Source organism: Ambystoma mexicanum, chromosome 2q, assembly GCF_040938575.1.
Source record: "Ambystoma mexicanum isolate Mex_15411 chromosome 2q, UKY_AmexF1_1, whole genome shotgun sequence".
Taxonomy (NCBI): domain Eukaryota; kingdom Metazoa; phylum Chordata; class Amphibia; order Caudata; family Ambystomatidae; genus Ambystoma; species Ambystoma mexicanum.
In genome coordinates, this window is record NC_090924.1 from 365,901,809 (window position 1) to 365,922,962 (window position 21,154).

The window sequence follows — 21,154 nt, forward strand, 5'->3', positions numbered from 1 at the left end:
GACTTGTCCCTGGTTCCATCAGGACCACACAGACCTAATTCACATGGTTTGGAATTGTATTAAAGTACATGCTTTTTGGTCCGAAATTGAGCAGGTTTGCAAGGCGGCTGGTATTAGTAGATACTCCTGGGCCCACCGGAGTGCTTACTTGGTCCATAGCCCAGACAAGGCAAACATAAACATGTTATCAGTTTGGTTTATATGTATAATGTTTTGTTCTGTGTCCTTCCCTTGGGCTAGACAATGCTGGTACTGTAGATGTACCCTGCTGTAATGCTTGCTTGTGCTCCCACATTGCACATTGTCACCCTTGGCTCTATAATCTAACAAGCATATTTAAAAATAAAAATAACTGGTGGTCAGCAAAGTGCACAGAGTATCTGTGGGGCTAATTTCCTAGTCCAATGGGATGTAAAAAGAAAAGTGCAAAAGCTGTCTTAACACTTTTTTTAGAGCTTGTGGCGCTGTTGGTGGTTTCGAATGGATTGTGACCGCCAACGTATTCCACATCTTTGGCATGTAACAGCTGTGCACTTAAACTTTTTCAGCAGCGGGTGTCCTGCTTCGAAGATGTCGGGTCGATGTCCCTCGAGGGCGACGTCACCGGATGTTACAAATAGGATGCACGGCGCCCGAAGCCTCAGTTACGTTTTTTCCGTCAACGTGTTGCTTTGTGAAACTCAGCGCACCTCGTGTGTCATCATCATTGCGATGTCCTTTTCTTCAACCCCTCAGACTCCGTGGTCTGGCTTCAAGACCTGACGGGACTGCAAGTCGAAAATGTCGATCACCGACCCTCATCGCATTTGTTTGTGTGCCTCGGCGAGTCGCACAACACTGACGACTACTCGAAATGCCAGTCGCTGACTGCCAAGGCCTTGCAGGAGTGGAAGGGGAAGCTCCAGGTAGGTAGGGGCTCTAAGCCTGTTAAATCCCGAAAATCCAAATCATCCAAAGGGGTTTCCGTCGATGACTCGAGGGGCGACTCTCTGCATCGAAAGGAGTCCCTGGGATCTCGGTCCCGGAGTGGTTCCCGCCATTCTTCTTCCTCGTCCCGGCCCTCTAGGAAGCGCCGTCGCCAGTCGCCTTCCCCATCCTCCTCAGAGGATGGTGCTGCGAGGAAGGTAGCATGCCCGACGAAGTCCTCGACTCGGGTGGAATGGGCTGCGTTTAAAGAACAAATGGGCACAGGTCCAGTCGCGCCTTCTAACGAAGCCAGCCAGGATTGGTCTCGTACCGTGGCTCGCACGCCTTCGGGCTCGGGTCCACGATGCGACTTGCAGGATTCGAAAAGTTGCAAGAGATGTGCTTCTAGGTCTCAGTCCTCGTCCCCTGCGAGACAGCAGCAACCTACTGAGGGCTCGATGCCGGCATCGACTCAGTTGGCACTGTGTCCGTCCGACTCTGACATCGACGCTTTGCCATCATATCACCCAGTGGCGCCGTCGGCACCTGTGTCATCGACGCCAAAGCCTTCAGCGTTCACGACGTCAAGGTTGTCTATGCTTTTGACGTCAAATCCTTCAGCGCTTTCAACGCCATAGGATATTTTTGCCTGCAATCTACCTTTTTGGAGTACCCCAATGTGGTGGATCCTCCTAGGAAGGCTAAAGCGAAGCCTGTGAGGCCTGTTTTGGACTCTAAGTCCTCTTCCGTCCCCAGACCTGGGTTTTAATTCCCTCTGGCTGACATTTATGAAGAGGAAGAAAGATATGAATTTGAGGACCCTGGTGAACTTGATGAAGCTCCACTTTTTTCTGGAGACAGTTAGTTGGAGGAGTTGAGGCAGACCCTCCATGATGCCAGTGGGTTGGACACTTCCACGGAAGTGGAATTTGGTAGGCCTGAGCCTGGGGCTCATGCAGAGTCTTCATACAGGAGGCTCATGGCTAGGGTCTCGGAGTATCTGGGCTGGTGCAGTCCTCCTGAAGACTTTGTGCAGGATGATCTAATGGACATCTTAGATCAAGGTCCGTCCTCTGACCCGGTTTTACCATTTCATCTCACCTTACAGAAAAGGGTGGCAGCTGCTTGGCAGTGCCCGGAATCTCTTCCGGCTGTTAATAAATCTTTGATGAAGAAATACCGCCCTTCCGTTAGCGACCCCAGCTATTTATCTACTCGCCCCACTCCCGAGAGTTTGGTGGTTCAGACGGCTACGGCCACCTCAAGGCAGGCGGCGTACCATACCATCCCTCCGGATAGGGACGACAAGCGATTCGACGGTTGGGCCCGGAAGGTATTTTCTACTGGGAGGAGGGCATTGAAATCGGCCAACTCCACTTGTGCCTTGGCAAGGTTCTCACACACTCTGTGGAACTGTTTCTTTAGCGGCTGAGCATATTCCCTGGGGGGTAAGAAAGGGATGGGTTCCTTGCTCTCGTGCAGGACGGCCATGTGCGAATCCCTTCAGTCGGGTTTGGATACAGCCGACAGTGTTAACCGATCCATGGCTGTGAACAGTTATACGCAGCTTTGCGTGGTTGCGGAAGTCGGGTTTTGCTCCGGATGTGCAGGCCCGTCTTCTGAACATGCCCTTTAATGGCGCACATTTGTTTGGCAGCAAGGCTGATGAGAGCCTTGAGAGGTTGCAGACCTTGAAAGCTGCGGCTAAATCTTTAAGCGCAGCCGTGCGTTAACCTCCGCCTTTTCGTCCTAGGGAACAGCAATGGAGGGGAGGTTCTTTTTGTTACTACTCCTCCTTTGGTAGAACAAGAGGGACCACCAGTCGAAAGGGCCAGTGAAAAAGTACCTGTGGTGGTCGGGGAAATCGTGGTGCCAGAGCCGCTCAGGCAGCTGCCTCTTGCCTTCAGGCACTGCCGCAGCCGCTTCCAAATAGGCATGAGGCCATGTCCCATGGTCAGCCAGTTGGGGGCAGACTGTCTCGGCATCTCTAAGAATGGTGAGCCATTACTTCAGATGTGTGGGTGCTGGATACCATTGCCCAAGGCTACTGCCTTCCCTTCCTTCAGCGGCATCATGACAATCCACCAGAGAAACTCTCTTTGAAGCTTCCGGATCTGCTCCTTGCGCAGGAAATCCTAACCCTGCTGGAGAAAGGCGCTATAGAACTGGTGCCTGTAGCGGAGAGGAACAAGGGATGGTATTCCCCTTATTTTTTGATCCCGAAAAAAGACGGGGGAGTGAGACCCATCATGGACTTGCGGTTGTTGAACAAACTTCTCAGGAAGGACAAGTTCAAGATGGTTACTCTTTCTCAACTCCTCCAGGCCCTTCAACTTCAGGATTGGTTGGTGTCTCTGGACCTACAGGATGCTTACTTTCATGTGCCGATTCATCCCAAGCACAGAAAGTACCTGAGGTTTGCGGCTGGTGACTCACACTTTCAGTTTCGGGTCCTGCAACGCTGATTGACCTCCGCCAACAAGCTAATGGTGTCTCTCAGGCGAGGGGGGATTCACATCTACCCCTACCTGGATGACTGGTTGATCCGGGCACGCTCTCCCGAGTAAGCGATGCATCACCTCGGTCTCACCTGCCACACCCTCCACAGGCTTGGCTTCTCCCTGAATTTCAAGAAGTCGCATCTGACACCCTCCCAACAGCTCCAGTACATCTGGGCTGTTATACACGTCCTTGGAAGTGCTCACCTCCCAAGGTGAGGGCTCATCACATTGTGCAGATGGTGGACAAGTTTCAACAAGCCCAGTGTCTCCCGGCTTTCAAATTCTTAAGGTTGCACGGCCTCCTGGCATCCTGCTTTTTTCTGGTGCCAGAGGCCAGGCTGCGGATGAGATCCCTGCAATGGGTTCTCAAGATGCAGTGGTCACAGTTCTCAGGCAAGATGTCGGATCCCGTTCAGATTCCACTCTCGGTCTCCCAGGATCTTCTGTGGTGGGCCAACGAAGGGAACCTGATGAGGGGGGAACCGTTTTGGCAACCGTAACCGGAGGTGACTGTAGTGTCAGACGCTTCCCTCACAGGATGGGGCGCTCATGCCAACGACTTGACAGCCAGCGGTCATTGGGCTCCGTCGGAGTCCAGACTCCACATCAATCTGTTAGACCTGAGGGCCATTAGGCTAGCCCTGAAGGCTTTTCTGCCCTCCATACGGGGGAAGAGTGTCCTGATCATGACCGACAACACAGTGGCCATGCATTACCTCAACAAAATGGGGGGGATAGGGTCACTCCCGTTGTGCAGAGAGGCAATGCAGCTCTGGTTCTGGGCCGTACAGCAGGGAAATTCGATGGCGACAGTTCATCTGGCCGGCGGCGGACACTCTGAGTAGGCAGAGCACGATCTCTCACGAGTGGGAGTTGGCTCAGGAAGTCCTTCAGGAGATCTTCGCCCTTTGGGGAACCCCGCAAGTGGATCACTTCGCCACCAGTGTCAACTGGAAGTGAGAGAGATTCTGTTCAAGGGAATTCCCTCCAAGAGGAGACTTGGGAGACGCGTTTGTGGTGGATTGGTCATTCCCACTGCTGTACGCGTTTCCTCCAATCCCTGTCATTCCTCAAGTTTTGCAGAGTTTACAGAGGTTCGGTTCCCACATGATTTGGACCTCCCGGATGACGTGATGGAGGTGTTACTTTCGGCCAGGCGGCCTGCAACCAAATCCCTGTACCGTTGCCGTTGGCATAGGTTCTATGACTGGCGCAGAGGTCGCAATGTTGATCCTTTTCAGTGCTCCACTCCTATGGTTTTGTCTTTCTTACTTTCTTTGGCCCACAGGGGCCTTCAAGTGGGTAGCATTAAGGGTTACCTGGCGGCGCTATCTATCTTAAAACGCTCGTCTGAAGAATGTTCTTACTTTAAGATTCCTTTTGATTTCTCAGTTTCTTAAAGGACTGACTAATGTATTCCCGCCGTCTCCTTTCCAGGTGCTGGTTTGGGATTTGAATTTGGTTTAGAAATTTCTCATGGGTGCTCCGTTTGAACCTTTGCACTCTTATCCTTTGAGATTACTGTCCTTCAAGACTGTGTTCTTGGTTGCGATTCCTTCCGCTCGCAGAGTGAGTGAATTGCAGGCACTTTCATCTAAGCCACCCTTTACTGTGTTTCATAAGGACAGGGTTGTACTGCGGGTATGTCCATCTTTTCTACCAAAGGTAGTATCTGAACTTCATTTGAGTCAAAAGGTGGTTCTTCCATCTTTCTACCCTCCTCCTCATCCTGGTAAGGAAGAGGAGTGACTCCATCGGTTGGATCCTTGGAGAGCTCTGAGCTTTTACATTTCTAGGATATCCAGGAACCGAGTGGACCATCAACTCTTTGTAGGGTATGCTAGACTGATTGGGCCAGGCTGTTACCAAACAGACCTTGTCCAGGTGGATTATCCTCACCATTATGGAGTGTTACCGATTGGCGGGTAAGGACCCTCCTGAAGGGTTGCAAGCTCATTCCACTAGGGGCTACTTCCACAGCCCTCCAGTGGGGGGTTCCTATTAGGAATATTTGTGATGCAGCCACACGGGCTTCAATCCACACCTTTGTTAAACATTACTCCCTGGATACAATCCATGGTCAGGATATTGCCTTTGGGGAGGCGGTTCTTTATTCCGCAATCTAATTGGGTACTCTAAATTCTTTTCCTTCCTCCATTTACTGGTACTGCTTTGGGAGTCTGTCAAAGATGTGGAATATGTTGGAGGACACAATCCATTCGAAGAACAAGTAACTTACCAACTGGTAATGTTCTTTCGACTGGATGTTCCTCCAACATATTCCACATCGCCCTCCCAGCCTGCCCCTATGGAGAATTTCAGTGCAGTCAAGCAGGCATGAGACTGGTGCCACACATTCTGAGGGGAAAAATGTAATTTTAGACTACGGGCACCGTGCATCCTATCTGTAACATCCAGTGACATCGCCCTCGATGGAGGCCTTCGAGGGACAACGACGCAGGATGGCCCTCTGCTGAAAAAGTTTCTGAAGTGCACAGCTGTGGACATTACATGTCAAAGATGTGGAATACGGTGGAGTAACATCCAGTCGAAAGAACGTTACCAGTTAGTAAGTAACTTGTTCTTTCAATCTCCAACACTAAATTCTCTTGGTTTCATTGTGCATTCCGTTGGAAGACACCTGCATTAGCACCTGCTAAAAGCAAGTGCATTCCATAGGAATCTATTGTGGCATTCATCCCTGTTCTAGGGGCTGGAACGGGGATAACGTCAAGGCAGCCCAAGTCATTGTCCCGAGCGAAGCAAGTGCATATAACGAGGGCTCAGGGGCTGGAACCGCGTGTGAAGGCCTTTGGCACCCCGGGTTGCCAAAGCGGTAACCAGGGGTGCTAAAAAAAATCATTTTCCTTCCTACAGCGGGACGTGCGTGGCTTCCCAACGTAGAAAGGACAATCCTTTCCCTGGCGGCCTGCGGGAGGCAAAGAGAAGGAGCGGATGCCGCAGTCGAAATAAGGTAAGTGGAGCAGGTGGGGGTAAAAAACAAAATGGGTTGGAGGGTGGGGGGAGATGGCAGCGGGGAGAGCAGACGGCACTCAGGTTACTAGGAATGTGGGCTTGTACTGGCGGTTCAAGCCCGCGTTCCTAGCCACCTGATTGGCTGCCTCCCCTGCCCAGGGTGCGAATGCAAATTCTTCCTGCAATCGTTCGTTATGGAAGGCATTTACAATTTTTCCAAAACGTAGTGCAAAATAAAGTGCTAACCTGCAACCACCAGACTTAAAAATGCATGAGGTGGACTGTATTGCACAAAAGGTCAAATGAACCCAGCCCTCTTCTTCAAATTTCACCCCTTTTTAAAATGAGCTCATATGTGCACGGCTGTAAGGCACTGCAAACGGGCTGTATGTGCCGGGAGTCCACACACACCAACCGACTGCTGATGAGGCAGTGCAGTGAACATCTGCATGATGCAAGGGTAAAGACTGTGAGAATAGCTCACAGGCAACGTGTTTGTCTTGGAAGCAAAACACAGAGCAACACCGGTTAGAATCCCGGTCTTGTGCTTAGAGACTGGTCTCCGGTTTGAAGCACATTATAATAAATGAATTAGTTAATGAAGGGTACCATTTGGGCAAACATATCGACTGGTTGTGTGCAAGCGTGGAAAGGACGTTCCAAAGAAAAGTTGTCATCAAAGGAACTACTGCAGAAGAAAGGATGTTGGGCGATGATTGCAAGGGTCTGCAACCTTTGGCTCTCCGGTTGTTTTGGACTACAACAACCAGCATCCCTAGTCAGCATTGTCAATGGTGAGAGAAGAGGGGCATCACAGTGCAAAACATCTGGAGAGCTGCAGGTTGGTGTAATTTAGTATTTGAGAGGTGCTACTGTTGCACAGTAGACCGGAGAGCTCAAACGGCTTCATGGGACATTGGTCTCAAGGAGGGAATAGGCCCTTGCTGTGAATCGCTCAGGCACTCTCAAATTGTCAATATTTTTGCAAAGCAGGCGGTCGAACTTGAGGTCACCAACCTATGACGCGAATTTAACCCAGTGCTGCCACAAATATGCAGAAGTGTCTCCCTCCGCCCAGATTTTTGGCAACAGCTGGTGATCCACCAGTACCATGAGAAGATCGGAAAGACCTACTTCAGTATTATTTATTAGCTTCTGGGGCTGGAAGGCCATTGATTAGAGGGAGCTTGTTGGGGTAAGAGGTACCCGGTGATGGGGATCATCCATAATGAGAGAAGAGTTTGTTTGCCAGGATTGTGGGGAAGTTTTTTTGGGCAGAGTATCAATAGATCGTGTGCTGTTGAACTCGGAGCGTTATTTACGATGTGCAAATTTACAAATTTGTAAGATGAATGTGTGAGACCAGATAGATGTACGTCCAATCACAAGAAATCAAGACATGTTCTGGCTTACCAAAAATCCAACACTCCAGGAAGCATTGATAATTCAAAGGGGATGTGGACTAATACATGGGTGAAATATGCCAGTGCAGAAAGTGTGCAAGGAATGAAGTTTATGACATTATGAAACCCAATGACGATAGACCGGGTAATGTAAATCGCCAGGGTGTTCGTGGAGTAAAATCTAGTAATGATACAGAATATGGTAAATAAGTACATTCTCTGGGTTAGTAAACTTGCAAAAGCAGTGTTGAGGCCAGTGAACCCAAAATGACATGTTTCCATTGTGGTATTTTGGTTCATTTAGCTGAGGTCAAAGAATGCCCTGCAGCAAGGATGGCATACCACTGGTGGAAAGGAAGAGGGCCCTATTTAAGGATTTGTCAGATTGTGCAATAGTGATGTGTTGGGGAGAAAGCTACGAGTGTGAATTATATGAATGAATAAACATGGGAGATCGGTTCAGCAAGGTTGGACTCCCGTTGGAAGAGGAGGCTGGGTAGACATGTTTCCACAAATGGCCCCAGCGAGCAGCGAGTGAGCCTGAACCATTTAAGAGGAATTTTGGGTGGGGAGCAGAGGTCTTCCACCCCCCCCCGAGCATATTTTTCAAATGATGGATTAAAATGGCTCTTTTTACACACACATTTCATATAAATATGTAAAATGGGCCTTTCCATTTACACCTGGTTCTGAAGGGCAGCCACATGAAAAACGTTGATGTATTCCGGGTCAAAAGCAGAGCACAGGAGCATTTTGCAACACATTTCATGCTAGCATGAGGCCTGTAATTCTCTTGCTTGTAGTGCCCATCCATACATGCCACGGTTGGCATGTAAAACCTATGTTTATGCTGTTTGTGTTCAGTGTAGGCCAGTACTGCAAAACATTTTCGTGATGACTGTCCCCAAAATATGCCAACTCAGCACTGTAAAAAACACATTTTCATGCTGGCGGTGCCCAATATGTGCAAGCACATCAGTGTGAAAACACATCACACTGGCTCTGCCCACTATGTGTTAGAATGCTACTTTCAGAACACATGTTAAGCATACTAAGCGCAATATTTGCTAATGTTGCATTTGTTTGAGCACATTTAATGCTGGATGTGCACAATATATGCCAAAATGCCACTGTATGAACACATTTTACTCCCACCTTTGCCAAATAAATGCTAGCATGCCACTGTTAATACACAGTCCTATGCTGGTTGGGCCCAATTTATGCTAGTATTTCCACTATACAAATATTTTCATACTGGCTGTAGCCAATATATGCCAACCTTTCCCTGTTGAAATAGTCCACTATGTCAGTATTGCCAATGTAAGGACAGATTATTTGCTGTAATAATTTTCCCCACCGCCATGTAAACGTAATAAGCTACACCCACTCTCCCCCCTCCTTTCTCCTCTGCTGCCCAACCTTAATTGTGCCCCCCCAATGGCAGCACCATGACCATACACTGACGTTCACCCCTCCCTCATTCTTTCCCCTCCACCACTGAAACTTCCATAAATTGACACGATACTCCCTCGCCATTACCGTCCTTGCCACCTTGAGAACATGTGTTTCCCCCATCATCTTCCCTCCCACCCCTGCGCTCACCTCTTTCAACACTAGAACGCCGTCTAGTCCACACCTCAACTTTTCTCCTCTCCACCTCCTGCCAAATTGCTCCTACTCCTTGCCAGAGAGTCTGCACCATTCCGACCACACCACCTTCTGTCCTCTCTTCACTGCTACTGTCCTGCTAACGAGAAAGAAAGGAAAAACCTGCTTGGCTGCACCATCTGCCCTCTGCCATGGGGCGTCCACCCCACCACTGCTGAAACCGTCGCCTGGGGGTAGCTGCCCAAGCTACCTCACCTCCATCCAGTGCTGAAATTGCCTCCTAGGGGTAACTGCCCAAGCTACCTCACTTCCTACACTACTGCACTCGCCACCTGGAGGTATCCGCCCTTGCTCCCTCCCCTCCCAACGTGAGGGTAATGGTATCCCCCAAATCACTGCTGTAGCCCCACTTTGCCTGCCCCACCTCTCCTCTTGCAAGCTAGGGCAACCCACCCTGGCCCCTACTCCTACTTCCCCCATGTCTGCCTCAAGTACCCCTGATTGAAAACTCCACTCTTCATTCCCCCAACCCACTCACCCCTCCCCCAACTCTGCAAGCCGCCCCCACCCAACCCCTGCTTACCTGCCGAGAAAACCCACACCCCTGTAACCATAGCCGCCCTGCAGGCATACAAGACTTTGCTGGCCCAAACACTGCTCAGCCATCCCCGACCCCCACTACCAAAGCCCGTCACGGGATCTGAGATGCACCTACCACCCATGGCCCCCCAATGGTCCACAGTTCTCTTATAAATATTACCCCACCTGAGACGTTCTTTTTTTTATATATATATATATATATATATATATATATATCAATCAAACCTGGGCTTCCCACTTCCTCCTAAACCTCACTCCCCTACCCCCAGCAACCCATTGGGAGGGGGGGGCATTAGAGGCGCCACCAGGTCCTGCCCCCTGCTGCCCAAAACCAGCACTGACCCATATGGTGCCCCACCGCCCATTCTGCACCGGTGCTACTCTCCTCTTCACCACGAGGCCTGCCCCCCCCCAACCCCCAACAGGGAGGGTTGCAACATTACTTCGGCCTCCATTGGGGAAGGAACGCAGCGCTCACCATTGTGGCCTTGCCCCTTTAAGGGCTTCAGCACACAGCGAAGTAATGTTGCACTCCGCTGCGTACCTTTTAAAAAAAGGGGGCATGTCCGGGCCGTGCAGAGCGACCGGGGAGCCCGCACTAAGACGTCTCTGGAGTGAGTCAGTGGAGGGAGAGGGCTCACGGAACATCGCGGGGCCTCCCAGTGCCCCACAACAGTGGCGACGAGACCGGAGTCACGCCCGGGCCCGGTGATGATAGTGAAAACTATTTTTCATTTTGAACGAGGCGTCGGAACGTCTCGTTCTATGCCGCAGAGATGGTGTGGACCACGCGGCTGGTGGCCATTTTGTTGACAAAGGCCTAGGATGGTCGTGGCACTCCAGAGGGGTTCCTACATGCCGTCCAGGTCTAATTTTTGGATATATTGATAGCGGGCAGCCGTTTCTGCACACACAGCCCATCAGATGGTGGACATTTCGATTTTGATGAGCATTTTGTCGAGTTAAGGTGAGGTGCTGGGGGAGGCCTTTTTTTCTTTGTTGGTCCCCTAGGCCTCCCTGGCTCAATTTTTGGACACTTCCTGCTTTTGCCTGTGGCCCCTACTACCTCACACTGGCTGTATGCTAGAGACTGGAACATGTGTGGCCTGAACTGTATTTGGACTGGTGTGGTGAATTTGAAGATCAAGAAGGCCTGCAAACATTTTTCTTCCACTCTGAAGCAGACTGTCTGGGTGAGTTGTGGCCCCATCATCCAAGGAGGGGTGCTTGTGCACTTAACCCATAAATGATCAGCCTGATCAAGCTGGGGCCCAGCCACTGCCCCAGGTCCAGCCCCCCCACCCTGTGGTCCAGCCTCTGCCCCAACCTGCACCTCAAGCTATGGCCCAGATGAGACCGCCCGGGGCGCTACAGCCAATTCCTGAGTTTGACGTCTCTGGCCCCCCGTCCAGCCTGGGGCCTAGCTGGAAGCGGTGGATTGATCGCCTCGACATGTACTTCAGGGCCACCATGGAGACCAATGAGGACAGCAAATTGGCGACCATATTGTACTCTGCGAGGCCTGCGGTCCATGACATTTTTGACTCTCTTCAACCTACTGATGCCTCGTACGGCGCAGCGAAAGACGGCTCTTCATGACTATTCCTTCCTTTGGCGAATGCGGACTATGAACATTTTGTGATGCTCTCCAGCCGTCAGAAAGAGGATGAAACTCTTGACACCTTCTATGGCCGTCTCTGGCGGCTATCAGTGGCATGTGCCTGGAACAATCCTGATGCAAAGGTCAGGAATCAGCTGGTCCAAGGTTGCTCGTCAGGGAAACTTCGCAGATAGGTGCTGTGGAAGCCTGGAATCACCTTGCCTCGTATTCTCGAATTGGGTCGTTGCCAAGAAGTGTCAGAGGTACAAGCGTCCAGGATGGAAGCAGGAGTGCGCCCAGCCAAGGCGGAAGAGGTCTGTGCTGTGGGCCGTGGTGGCAGAGGTGCCAGGAGGCCAGCAGGTAATTTCCATGACGGGGGCGGAAAGCCAGGGGAGGCGTGCCTGAAGTGCGGGTATGACCTGCCCCACCCGGCTGAGTGCCCTGTGGCGGGGAAAGCATGCAGTCGATGTGGCCTAGCTGACCACTACGCCTGAGTATGCAGGGCATCCCTACCGGTGATGGTGCTGAGGGGGTCCTGTTGGGTCTGGCTACCTTCACCAATCACGCCTGTCCAAAGTCGCCCAAGTCGATCAGGGTGATGAAGGTGCACAACTGGATGAGGAGGAAGAAGAGGAACATTTTCTTTGTATCCAGCGTTGAGGCCCTCAAATCAAAGAACGAACAGCAACCACGGTGCATTGTCGCAGTCAACGAATAATCTGTCCCGGTACTAGTGGTCATGGGGCGTCTCAACGTGATGGCCAGGGAATACTACAATGTCATGGACTGCCCCCCAAAACTGGCTGCCCCCAAGGCCCGCATTTTTACCTTTTGGGGATCCCAGCCGATTTCCCCGGGACAGTGCCTTTGTAGCAGAGGTGGGGTATGGTGGTTCGTGTTAAAAGGGCCCGCTTCTATGTCACACCTGTTAGCACCAACACGTTGAACTGTGCTGCGGCGGAAACGCTATGGATTGTGAGTTTCGCATACTCTGTGTACGTGGAGAACATTCAAACATTACTGGAAAAATACTCCTGTTTATTCCAAGGGATTGGGCAGATGGCAGGCGATCCGGTGAGGCTGCATATCGATGACTCTGTGCAACCCATCGCTCTCAAACACCGCTGGGTGCCTTTCCACTTACGGGAGTTAGTGGACAAAGAACGTGACAATCTCGTCAACCTTGATATCATCGAAGGTTGAAGGCCCTACACCATGGGTGTCCTCCATTGTAGCTGCACGAAAACCAAAGCAACCGGACTCGGTGAGAATCTGTGTTGATATGCGGCTCCCCAATAAGGCAATCCAGAGAGAGCGGCATTTGACACCGACCATAGATGACATCATCACTGAGCTGCAGGGGGCCCGATTTTTTCCAAATTCGATTTAGAGCCAGGTACCACCAGGTCGTGTTGCACCCTGGGTCACGCTACATCACGATGTTCACCACTCACAGAGGGCTGTATCGGTACAAGAGACTGGGTTTTGGGGTGTCCTGTGTAGCAGAGGTGTTTCAAAATATCATTTGTGGTGCCCTGGCGGACCTCGACAGCGTTTTCAACATAAGTGAAGATATGCCGGTGTTCGCAAAGTCGGAATTGGAGCATCTGCACAAGCTCGCCAAGACTTTTGAACTGCTTCAGTCCCTGGGTCTGACGCTCCACAGTGAAAAATGTGAATTCCTGCAACCTACCATTGAGTTTTTTTGGGTTCATGTTCAAGGATGCTCGCCCACCGGAGAATGTGTCGGAGGTACAGAGTTTCTTGTGCATGTTGACCTACTGTGGCCGCTTCATAAAGAACTTTGACTCTCGGTCAGAGCCCCTGCGAGCCCTCACAAAGAAAGAGACCGCATGGCAGTGAGGGCCGCTCAAACAAGCGGCTTTTGATGACATTGAGCGCCCTCACGGCAGAAGACACCATGGCGTTCTTTGATCCTGCCCTCCAGTCGGAGATCATAGTGGATGCCAGCTCATTTGGTCTGGGAGCAGTGTTGACACAGGTCGGTGCCGATTCCAGTGTCAGGCCAGTAGTGTATTCCAGCAAGGCGCTGTCTGAGACCGAGCAGTGTTACTCCCAAATCGAGCGGGAGTCATTGGCTGTTCTATGGGGCTGCAGGCACTTCCAGTTGTAAATTCTGTGTCGACCTGTGACAGTAGTGACCGACCACAAGCCTTTGCTGTCCATCTTGGCAGGCTCATCCTCGAAACCACCGGCGAGGCTCGAATGGTGGATTCTGGCGCTACTCGAATATGGGGTCTCGCTGGTCTATAGGCCGGGCACCAACAATGCAGCTGACTACCTGTCTTGCCATCCCAGAGGGGACATGGAGGACGGGGCGGATGACTGTGCAGAGGAAGCCGATGCCCATGTTCGGTTGGTAGTGGAGGCGGCGACCCCGAACTCCTTGCCGTTGGAGGATCTGGATGCGGCAGTGGCCCAGGATGAGTGTTTTTGCATCCTGAAATCAGCGATGCAACAGGGATCCTGGAAAATGGTGCTGGGTTCGCTGGCAGGAATGCAGGACACGAAGGTGGCGCTTGAACAGTTGTGGAAGGTGACAGATGAACTGTCATCCTCCGGGTCTGGCCTCCTACTTCGGGGCGACAGATTGTGGTCCCTCAGATGAAGATCCAGGAGGTCATTGGGTTGGCCCACCAAGGACATCAAGGGGGTGCCAAGACCAAAGACTGTCTGCGCCTCATGGTGTGGTTTCCTGAGCTGGTGAAACATGTGGAGGAGTTTGTGGCATCATGTGTATGGTGCCAGGCAGCATCTCCAGCACAGAGAGAGCCTTCCATCGAAGCCATGCCCCGAGGCACGCGACCATGGGAAGTGGTGCATGCAGATTTTGGCTCCACGACGCAGGGCACCCACTTCACGAACGGTCCAGATACCCTGAGGTTGAGTTCATTGATTCGATTGCCTTTGAGTATGTAATGGTGGCCATGGAAAAGATCTTCACGGCTCATGGACTCACCAAGGTCCTGTGTTCGGACAATGGGGTGCCATTTCAGGGCGAGAGGTTTGCGGCCCTGATGGAGGACTATAGGGTTAATCACAGGAAGATTACCCCGCTATGGCCCAGGGCAAACGGAGAGCAGAGGTGTAGCCAGGATTGTCTGGCAAATGGGGCCTGAAGCTAATGTAGTTGCGCCCACTGCACTGACAAAAATATCTGTAAATGCCCACTCAGCTCTGCTGAGTGGGCATTTACAGATTTTGGGTGGGCCTTGCCCCTCAGGCCCTACCCTGTCTACGCCTCTGACGGGGAGGCGGAGAGACTGATGTGAACCCTAAACAAAGTGTTCTGCATTGCACAGGGACAAGGCCGGTGCCTGGAAAGGGCGCTGTACCAGTTTCTGCGCATCTACCGGACCACCCCCCATACATCCACAAGAGTGGCCCCGGCACAAACTATTCAAACGATGCCCGAGAGGACTGATACCAGAGGTCGGGGGGAAAAGGAGCCTGCGGTCATTGATGATCAACAGGTGGAGTGTGACCGCAGGCTGAGGTTGAACAGGAGCATTTCAGCAACTCATGCCCGGTGATGAGGTGCTTATCAGAAACGGGCGACCACATGGGAAGCTGTCTGACTTATCAACCTGAGCCGTTGGACGTTGTGGCTGTATAAGGGTCCATGGTAACAGCCTCAGATAGCAAGGCATCTGTCACTAGAAACGTGAGCTTCCTCAAAAGACTTGGGGAACCTCGGGCAGAGGTGCCCCCAGACAAGGACATCATGGAGGTTCCAGATGAGGGCGGGCTGTGTCCTCTCCCCTGCTCTTTGGTCAGTGTAACGGCTGCCGAGGGATCCCCTCGCCAGGAGGCGAGCAGGAGGTACCCCCTGAGGACAGGGCGAGGGAAACCTGTTCGCCTCAGTGATTATGTGTTGGAACAGTGAGTTCGAGCGACCCCGGTGGGGTGCGCTAGTGGTAATGGGACCCGGGTGGCTGTGATTAAAGGGGTCCATTTGGGTTCTGATGTGCTGTGATTGTTGTGTTATAAGATTAGCATTGTTATATTGTTGATTGTTTGTCCGCATGAAAAAGGAGGAGTGTGGTGTTGCCCCTTTAAGGGCTTCAGCACGGGCAGAGTGACGTTGCACTCCGATGCATGCCTTTTTAAATAAAGGGGCCGTGTCCCGGCCACACAGAGCGACCAAGGAGCCCGAACTAAGCACACGTCTCCAGAATGAGTTTGTGGAGGGAGGGGCACGGAACATCGCGGGGCCTCCCAGTGCCCCACAACAAACATGATGCCAGGTCTGTGTTCCACCTAAAGCCCCCCTGCTCACTATCCCAGGGCCCATCGCATCGGTCACACTCTGTGCGCCCCCTCCACGTATATATCGTGCCACCACAAAAAGCGGGGGCGGCAGAGATCCAAGTAACACGTTCGGCATCAAGTGCCGACTGTTCCCGAAACTTCGCCTGGCCCCACATAAATATCCTGGCCCAAACTTCTCCTGGGAGCAACTCATACCGCGTGCTCCCCAGGGCCCCGCTTACCAGCAACCAGAGGTTCGACCATCAGGGCCCTGTGCGAGGATGCAAATAAGTTTCCTTGATGTGCTGGACTCTAACCTCTCCATAGACTGAGCGACAAGTCGGTAACACTACCAGGCCTGACCTAACTTGGGAATATTCGCATGCCTCTTGGTCACACGAACGTGAGAAAAGCTTGTCACTTGCTTACGCGACATTGGAAAAGCATGCCACTTCACGTTGCACGTGCGGGTTGGGACATGGGCATACGCACTTTTACCGGCTGCCTCCCTGCTTGCGTTTTGTCAATGCATGTTGCCCGATTAGAGGGAAGGACCTGAAAACGCACTGCAGCGCCCATCATAATATGAGCTCTGGCAGGTGATATTGTGTAGGTGGGCCAACCTTGGAATTATGAGATTCTGCAGGAATACTAAGGGGGCGCAGCTCACACCAGGAAGGGTTTTTTTTATGGAATCAGTTGAGGGGTGAAAGTGGGATGGGTCAGAAAATCAGCCCTATGAAGAAGACTGGCTGTGGGAATGTATACACTTTGTTGCCACTTCAGTGAGTACGTCAGTTGGCCAGGCCTTCTGCCATCTCTCAGTCCCTTGAAAAATCCATTCATGCGTTTAGAGATAAGGCGTTAACTAGATATTCCTTGTCCTCTCAAGCCCCCGTAGCCTTGCCCTGGAAAGTGCCAGCAATATGGGCCCCCACCCCATGCCCAGGAAGACCCCCACTAAACGGAAGCCCCTGGAACACGAGGAAGTACTGTGCAATGTTCTCCCCGAGGCCTACGTTGTGGGACTGTCACTTTAAGAAGTGCTCGATGCACGACCAAGGCTCTAGCCAGGGCGAAGAGCAGTCCTGGCTAAAAAGGCCAAGTTTACTCTAGCATCAGGCCTGTCGCCAAGGGAGGTGGGGAACGGCTGCCCTCCGCCACCTTTTCCTCCCTAGTGAATAGGATGGCACAGTGGCTAGCCTTCTTAACGATGCAGACGACGATGGAAGTGCTGGTAGTTATGGCATTATCGGGCATTGATGTTTCCATTTTCGGGAATAGCTCGTTAAGGGGCGATATGGCGTCCAAAGCTTTCTGAGTTGGAGCTAGACTGGAAGGCATTCTGCCGGTTGCTGATTGGTCCAATAAGCACGTTTTTCAAAGTTGTTAAAGCAAACCAACTGTTCATGCTGAGTCTACGGTTGCTCCTATGAGTTGAGATGTAATAGGAGAAACGTTTCATTTTGATTATTCCTAATCCAGGTAATGATGGGGTGCCAGGGTCTATTAGTGGCACGGAGATGGGTATTATCCCTCCCTTCTCAGCATTCCTTTGTCTTGCTTTTTGCTGCAGCCAACACTTGCTTCTCTGTGCAGAGGCTTTCCTGACCGATTCGCAGGATGGTCGGGTTTTTCATTGTAGACCCTTGGAGAATGGGGCTGGTGGCCTTCTTGCTGTTTCTCCTGAAATTGGTTGGCACTCACAATCGAAAAGAGAGTATGAATTTGGAGAAGAGGCTTCTGAAAGGAAGTGAGGTGTTTGGTGAAAAGATAGATGATGACACTGGGAGAAGGGAATTGTGGGAGTGGTAGTTTGGCTGAAAAGGGTGTTTTTTTTCATAATGCTTTTAAAAGTAAACGAACGTTATGTTGCGGTTAACAGAAATCCAGCCCTTTACTAGGAACAAGTGAAAGTGACGCTCCTCCGGGGCTAGTACTTAACTGCAATTCTAACCCTGTCCAGCAGAGGTCATTGCTGTTTATTCCTCCCCTCATGGCCTTTAGAGTTCTCATTTGGGGCTGGTACCCCATAGTGATGTTGAGGACATGTAAAGTTGTCTCGTGTAGCACAACTCCTGCCAGACTCCTGCTGTACGGTTCTGGAATGGAAGGGGGAGGGGGCGGAGGACTAGTGGGAAGCGAGGGAGAGCCAGGTGCAGTACCTGAGGAGGTGTTTATGAATGCTGGCCAGAAGTACCCAGGTACTCTGAGCCGGTATGTTTCTAGGGGATTTGCGATTGTGACACTTGGGTCGTGTCTGGCCAGAGGACGGAACCCAAAATGGAGTAACTGCCAATTCAGGAGTATAGGGGCAGCTGCTTGTTTGGAAAAGGGGTGGGGGTGTTGCAGGGCCCTGCAGATGGTTCTCTGTGGCTCTGGTGTATTTAGGGTGGTGGGGTTGGGCACGAGGGTTCATTTCTGCAGTGCGTGGTGGTAGGAGATTGACAGGGTCAGTGGGTTACTTGGGGGAACAGAGCTGAAGGGTCCTGGACTGTTGGTATTGGTCAGGGTGGAGGGGTGCGTGCCGGCGGTGATTGGTTTCGTGCGTATGATGATGGCTGCGCGGTGGTAATTCAGAGGGGGTTCTTGAGGAGGACGGCTGTCCATGGCTGATGCCTGACTGTATCCCTCTTTCCTATTCTCCAGTGTACCCGTAACGGGACGGAGTGCACGTACCGGAACTTCACCAGCGGCATCCAGGCCGTCACCGAATGGTACTCGCTGCAATTCTCTGAAATCTTTTCTAAGCTCTCGCTCGAGGACAGGGTGAAACTTGGGCACCGGCCAGAAGACACGATCCTCACCTGCCTGTTTGCGGGGCAGCCGTGCAGTTACAGGTACACAATACAGCCTGAGCACCCCTCTGCATGCTCATTTTCTCTTTCCTGGCTGTGTTTCAACTTCGGTTAGTCTTTGTCTGTATTCCCCTTTCTGTTTCATGGGCGATTTCTCTTCTGTGCCTTTCGATCTCTTGCCCTCTCACTGTCTCTCTATCCTCCTCCCACTCTCTCTCTCCATCACTCTCTCCCCCCATATCTCTCCCAAACAAACTCCCACCCTCACTTCCTCTTTCTTTCTCCCTCTGTCAATCCTTTTCTCTCTCTCTCGCACTCTCTCTACCTCCCCCTCTACCTCCCCCTCTGCTTCTGTTTCCTTCTCTGTGTCACACACACAACCGTTCACTCTCTTGCTCTTTCTCTTACTTTGTCGTGCTCTCTCTCCTTTCCTCTCACACTCTCTCTTCCTCTGCCCGTTTCCTTTTTGTCTCTCTCTCTCTCACACACACACACACAGAATAGTTCACTCTCTTGCTCTTTCTCTTCCTTTGTCGTGCTCTCCCTGACTCTCCTTTCCTCTCTCACACCCTCTCTTCCTCTCTTGCTTCCTCTTTCTCTCCATCTCCGATTCCCTCGCTTGGTCTCAATGTCTCTTTCCCAGACATACATTCTCTCGCTCTCCCTCTTTATCTATCGGTCCCTCTCTCTGTTTTTCCTTTTCTCTCTCTCACACACACCCTCTCTTCCTCCATCACTCCCGCTTCCTCTCCCTCTCTCGTGCCCTCTGTCTCTCCATGTCTCACACACCCTCTCTCCCTCCCATTTTCTCTCCCTCTCTAGTGCCCTCTTGTTCTCTAATACTCTCTCACACACACACACTCTTCCTCTCATTCCCCTTGTCCCTCTGTCCGGGTCCTCTCCCCCCCCCAGCCCCTCCCTCCCCGTCCCCTCTGCACCTCGTCCTTGTGCTTGCTCCATCTATCCTTCCCTCTCTTGGTTCTGATCTTGGTGTGCTCTTGGCCTCATTTTCCCAGACCTACTTCTAACTCTTGCCCTTTCTGCTTCTTGACTCTACCCCGTCTTCTGCAGCTCTGATTCCGAGTTATTCTGCGTGTTGTTACCCGGGTTCCTCCTTCCGGTTTCTCCTCTACTCTCCTTCCCCGTCTCCCTCTGTCCGGTTCCTCTCCCCGCACCCCCACCCCAAGCCCTCCCACTCTGCACCTCGTCCTTGTGCTTGCTCTGTCTATCCTTCCCTCTCTTGGTTTTGATCTTGGTGTGCTCTTGGCCTCGTTTTCCCAGGCCTACTTCTAACTCTTGTCCTTTCTACTTCTTGACTGTCTACCCCGCCTTCTGCAGCTCTGATTGCGGGGTATTCTGCTTGTTGTTACCCTGGTTCCTCCTTCTTGTTTCTTCTCTTTTCCTTTTATTCATCTTTTCCTGGTGTCCGTCTTGTTCTCTGGTGCCAATCCATTCGCTGTTCATGTTGTACTGGTTTTCTGAATCGTTCTCTTCTCCCAGTCTCTGTAGTTCCTAGTTCCCCTGGCTCTGTTCCCACTTTCTGCATTGCTGGTAATACGGATTCTCTGGTCGGGTTTCTTCTTCTGTTGCTATTGATTTATATAGCGCCTCTTGTCTTTGGGTGGGCTTTTTAAGAGTTGCATGTAGAAGCAATTGTCTTGTATGGGCTTCAGGGTGCATGCAAACGGAATCAAACACAACTGGAGGAACAAGACGTCGATTGGTTGTTCTCTGCCTGTTACTAGTGGGCCTTCCTCCAGTATTGTCCGCTTGCCTGTCTCCCTCCATGGGTTGCTCTTTTAATAGCAGTCTCTTTACTCCCTTATGCCGCTTATTTTCATTTCTCTTGCCCGATGAACAGGTCAATGGGGATAAAAGTGAGGTTTATTTTGCCCGAATCGCCAATTCCCCAAGCAGTCCTAGCTCATGCCCCTATGTTAACGTGCTTCTTCCCTCCTTGGCATTCTTGCCGCTGCTGCCTGTTCCAGGAGTCCTTCCCGTCTAGTTCTCTGGCCTCTATGCCTGCTCTCCTTGCTCCTGGTTCCCTCCCGCTCCTGATCCTCTATGCTTCTGGCTCCACATCTCTTGCAGTTTAGGGCATTCCAGGTTCTTCCATCCTGGCATTACTGCCGCTGCTGCCTGTTCCACGAGTCCTTCCTGTCTAGTTCTCTGGCCTCTATGCCTGCTCTCCTTGCTCCTGGTTCCCTCCCGCTCCTGTGCCTCTATGCTTCTGGCTCCACATCTCTTGCAGTTTAGGGCATTCCAGGTTCTTCCATCCTGGCATTACTGCCGCTGCTGCCTGTTCCAGGAGTCCTTCCTGTCTAGTTCTCTGGCCTCTATGCCTGCTTTCCTTGCTCCTGGTTCCCTCCTGCTCCTGGTCCCCCTGTGCTTCTGGCTCCACATCTCTTGCAGTTTAGCGCATTCCAGGTTCTCTGGCCATTTGTCAGGGTTTGTGCCCCAGGCTACTCCCTTTTTTTTTTTTAGTTTTTT

The 21,154-nt window shown here is 51.7% G+C and overlaps 1 protein-coding gene across 2 annotated transcripts in view; it reads left to right on the forward strand.

Moving 5' to 3' along the window:
* Positions 1-21,154, forward strand: part of SCNN1B (sodium channel epithelial 1 subunit beta) — a 449,291-nt gene that overhangs the window by 246,007 nt on the left and 182,130 nt on the right. For both annotated transcript variants that reach the window (XM_069647395.1, XM_069647396.1), the window contains exon 4: positions 18,516-18,706. In XM_069647395.1, coding sequence (XP_069503496.1) covers positions 18,516-18,706 — 191 coding nt within the window. The remainder of the gene's footprint in view (positions 1-18,515; positions 18,707-21,154) is intronic.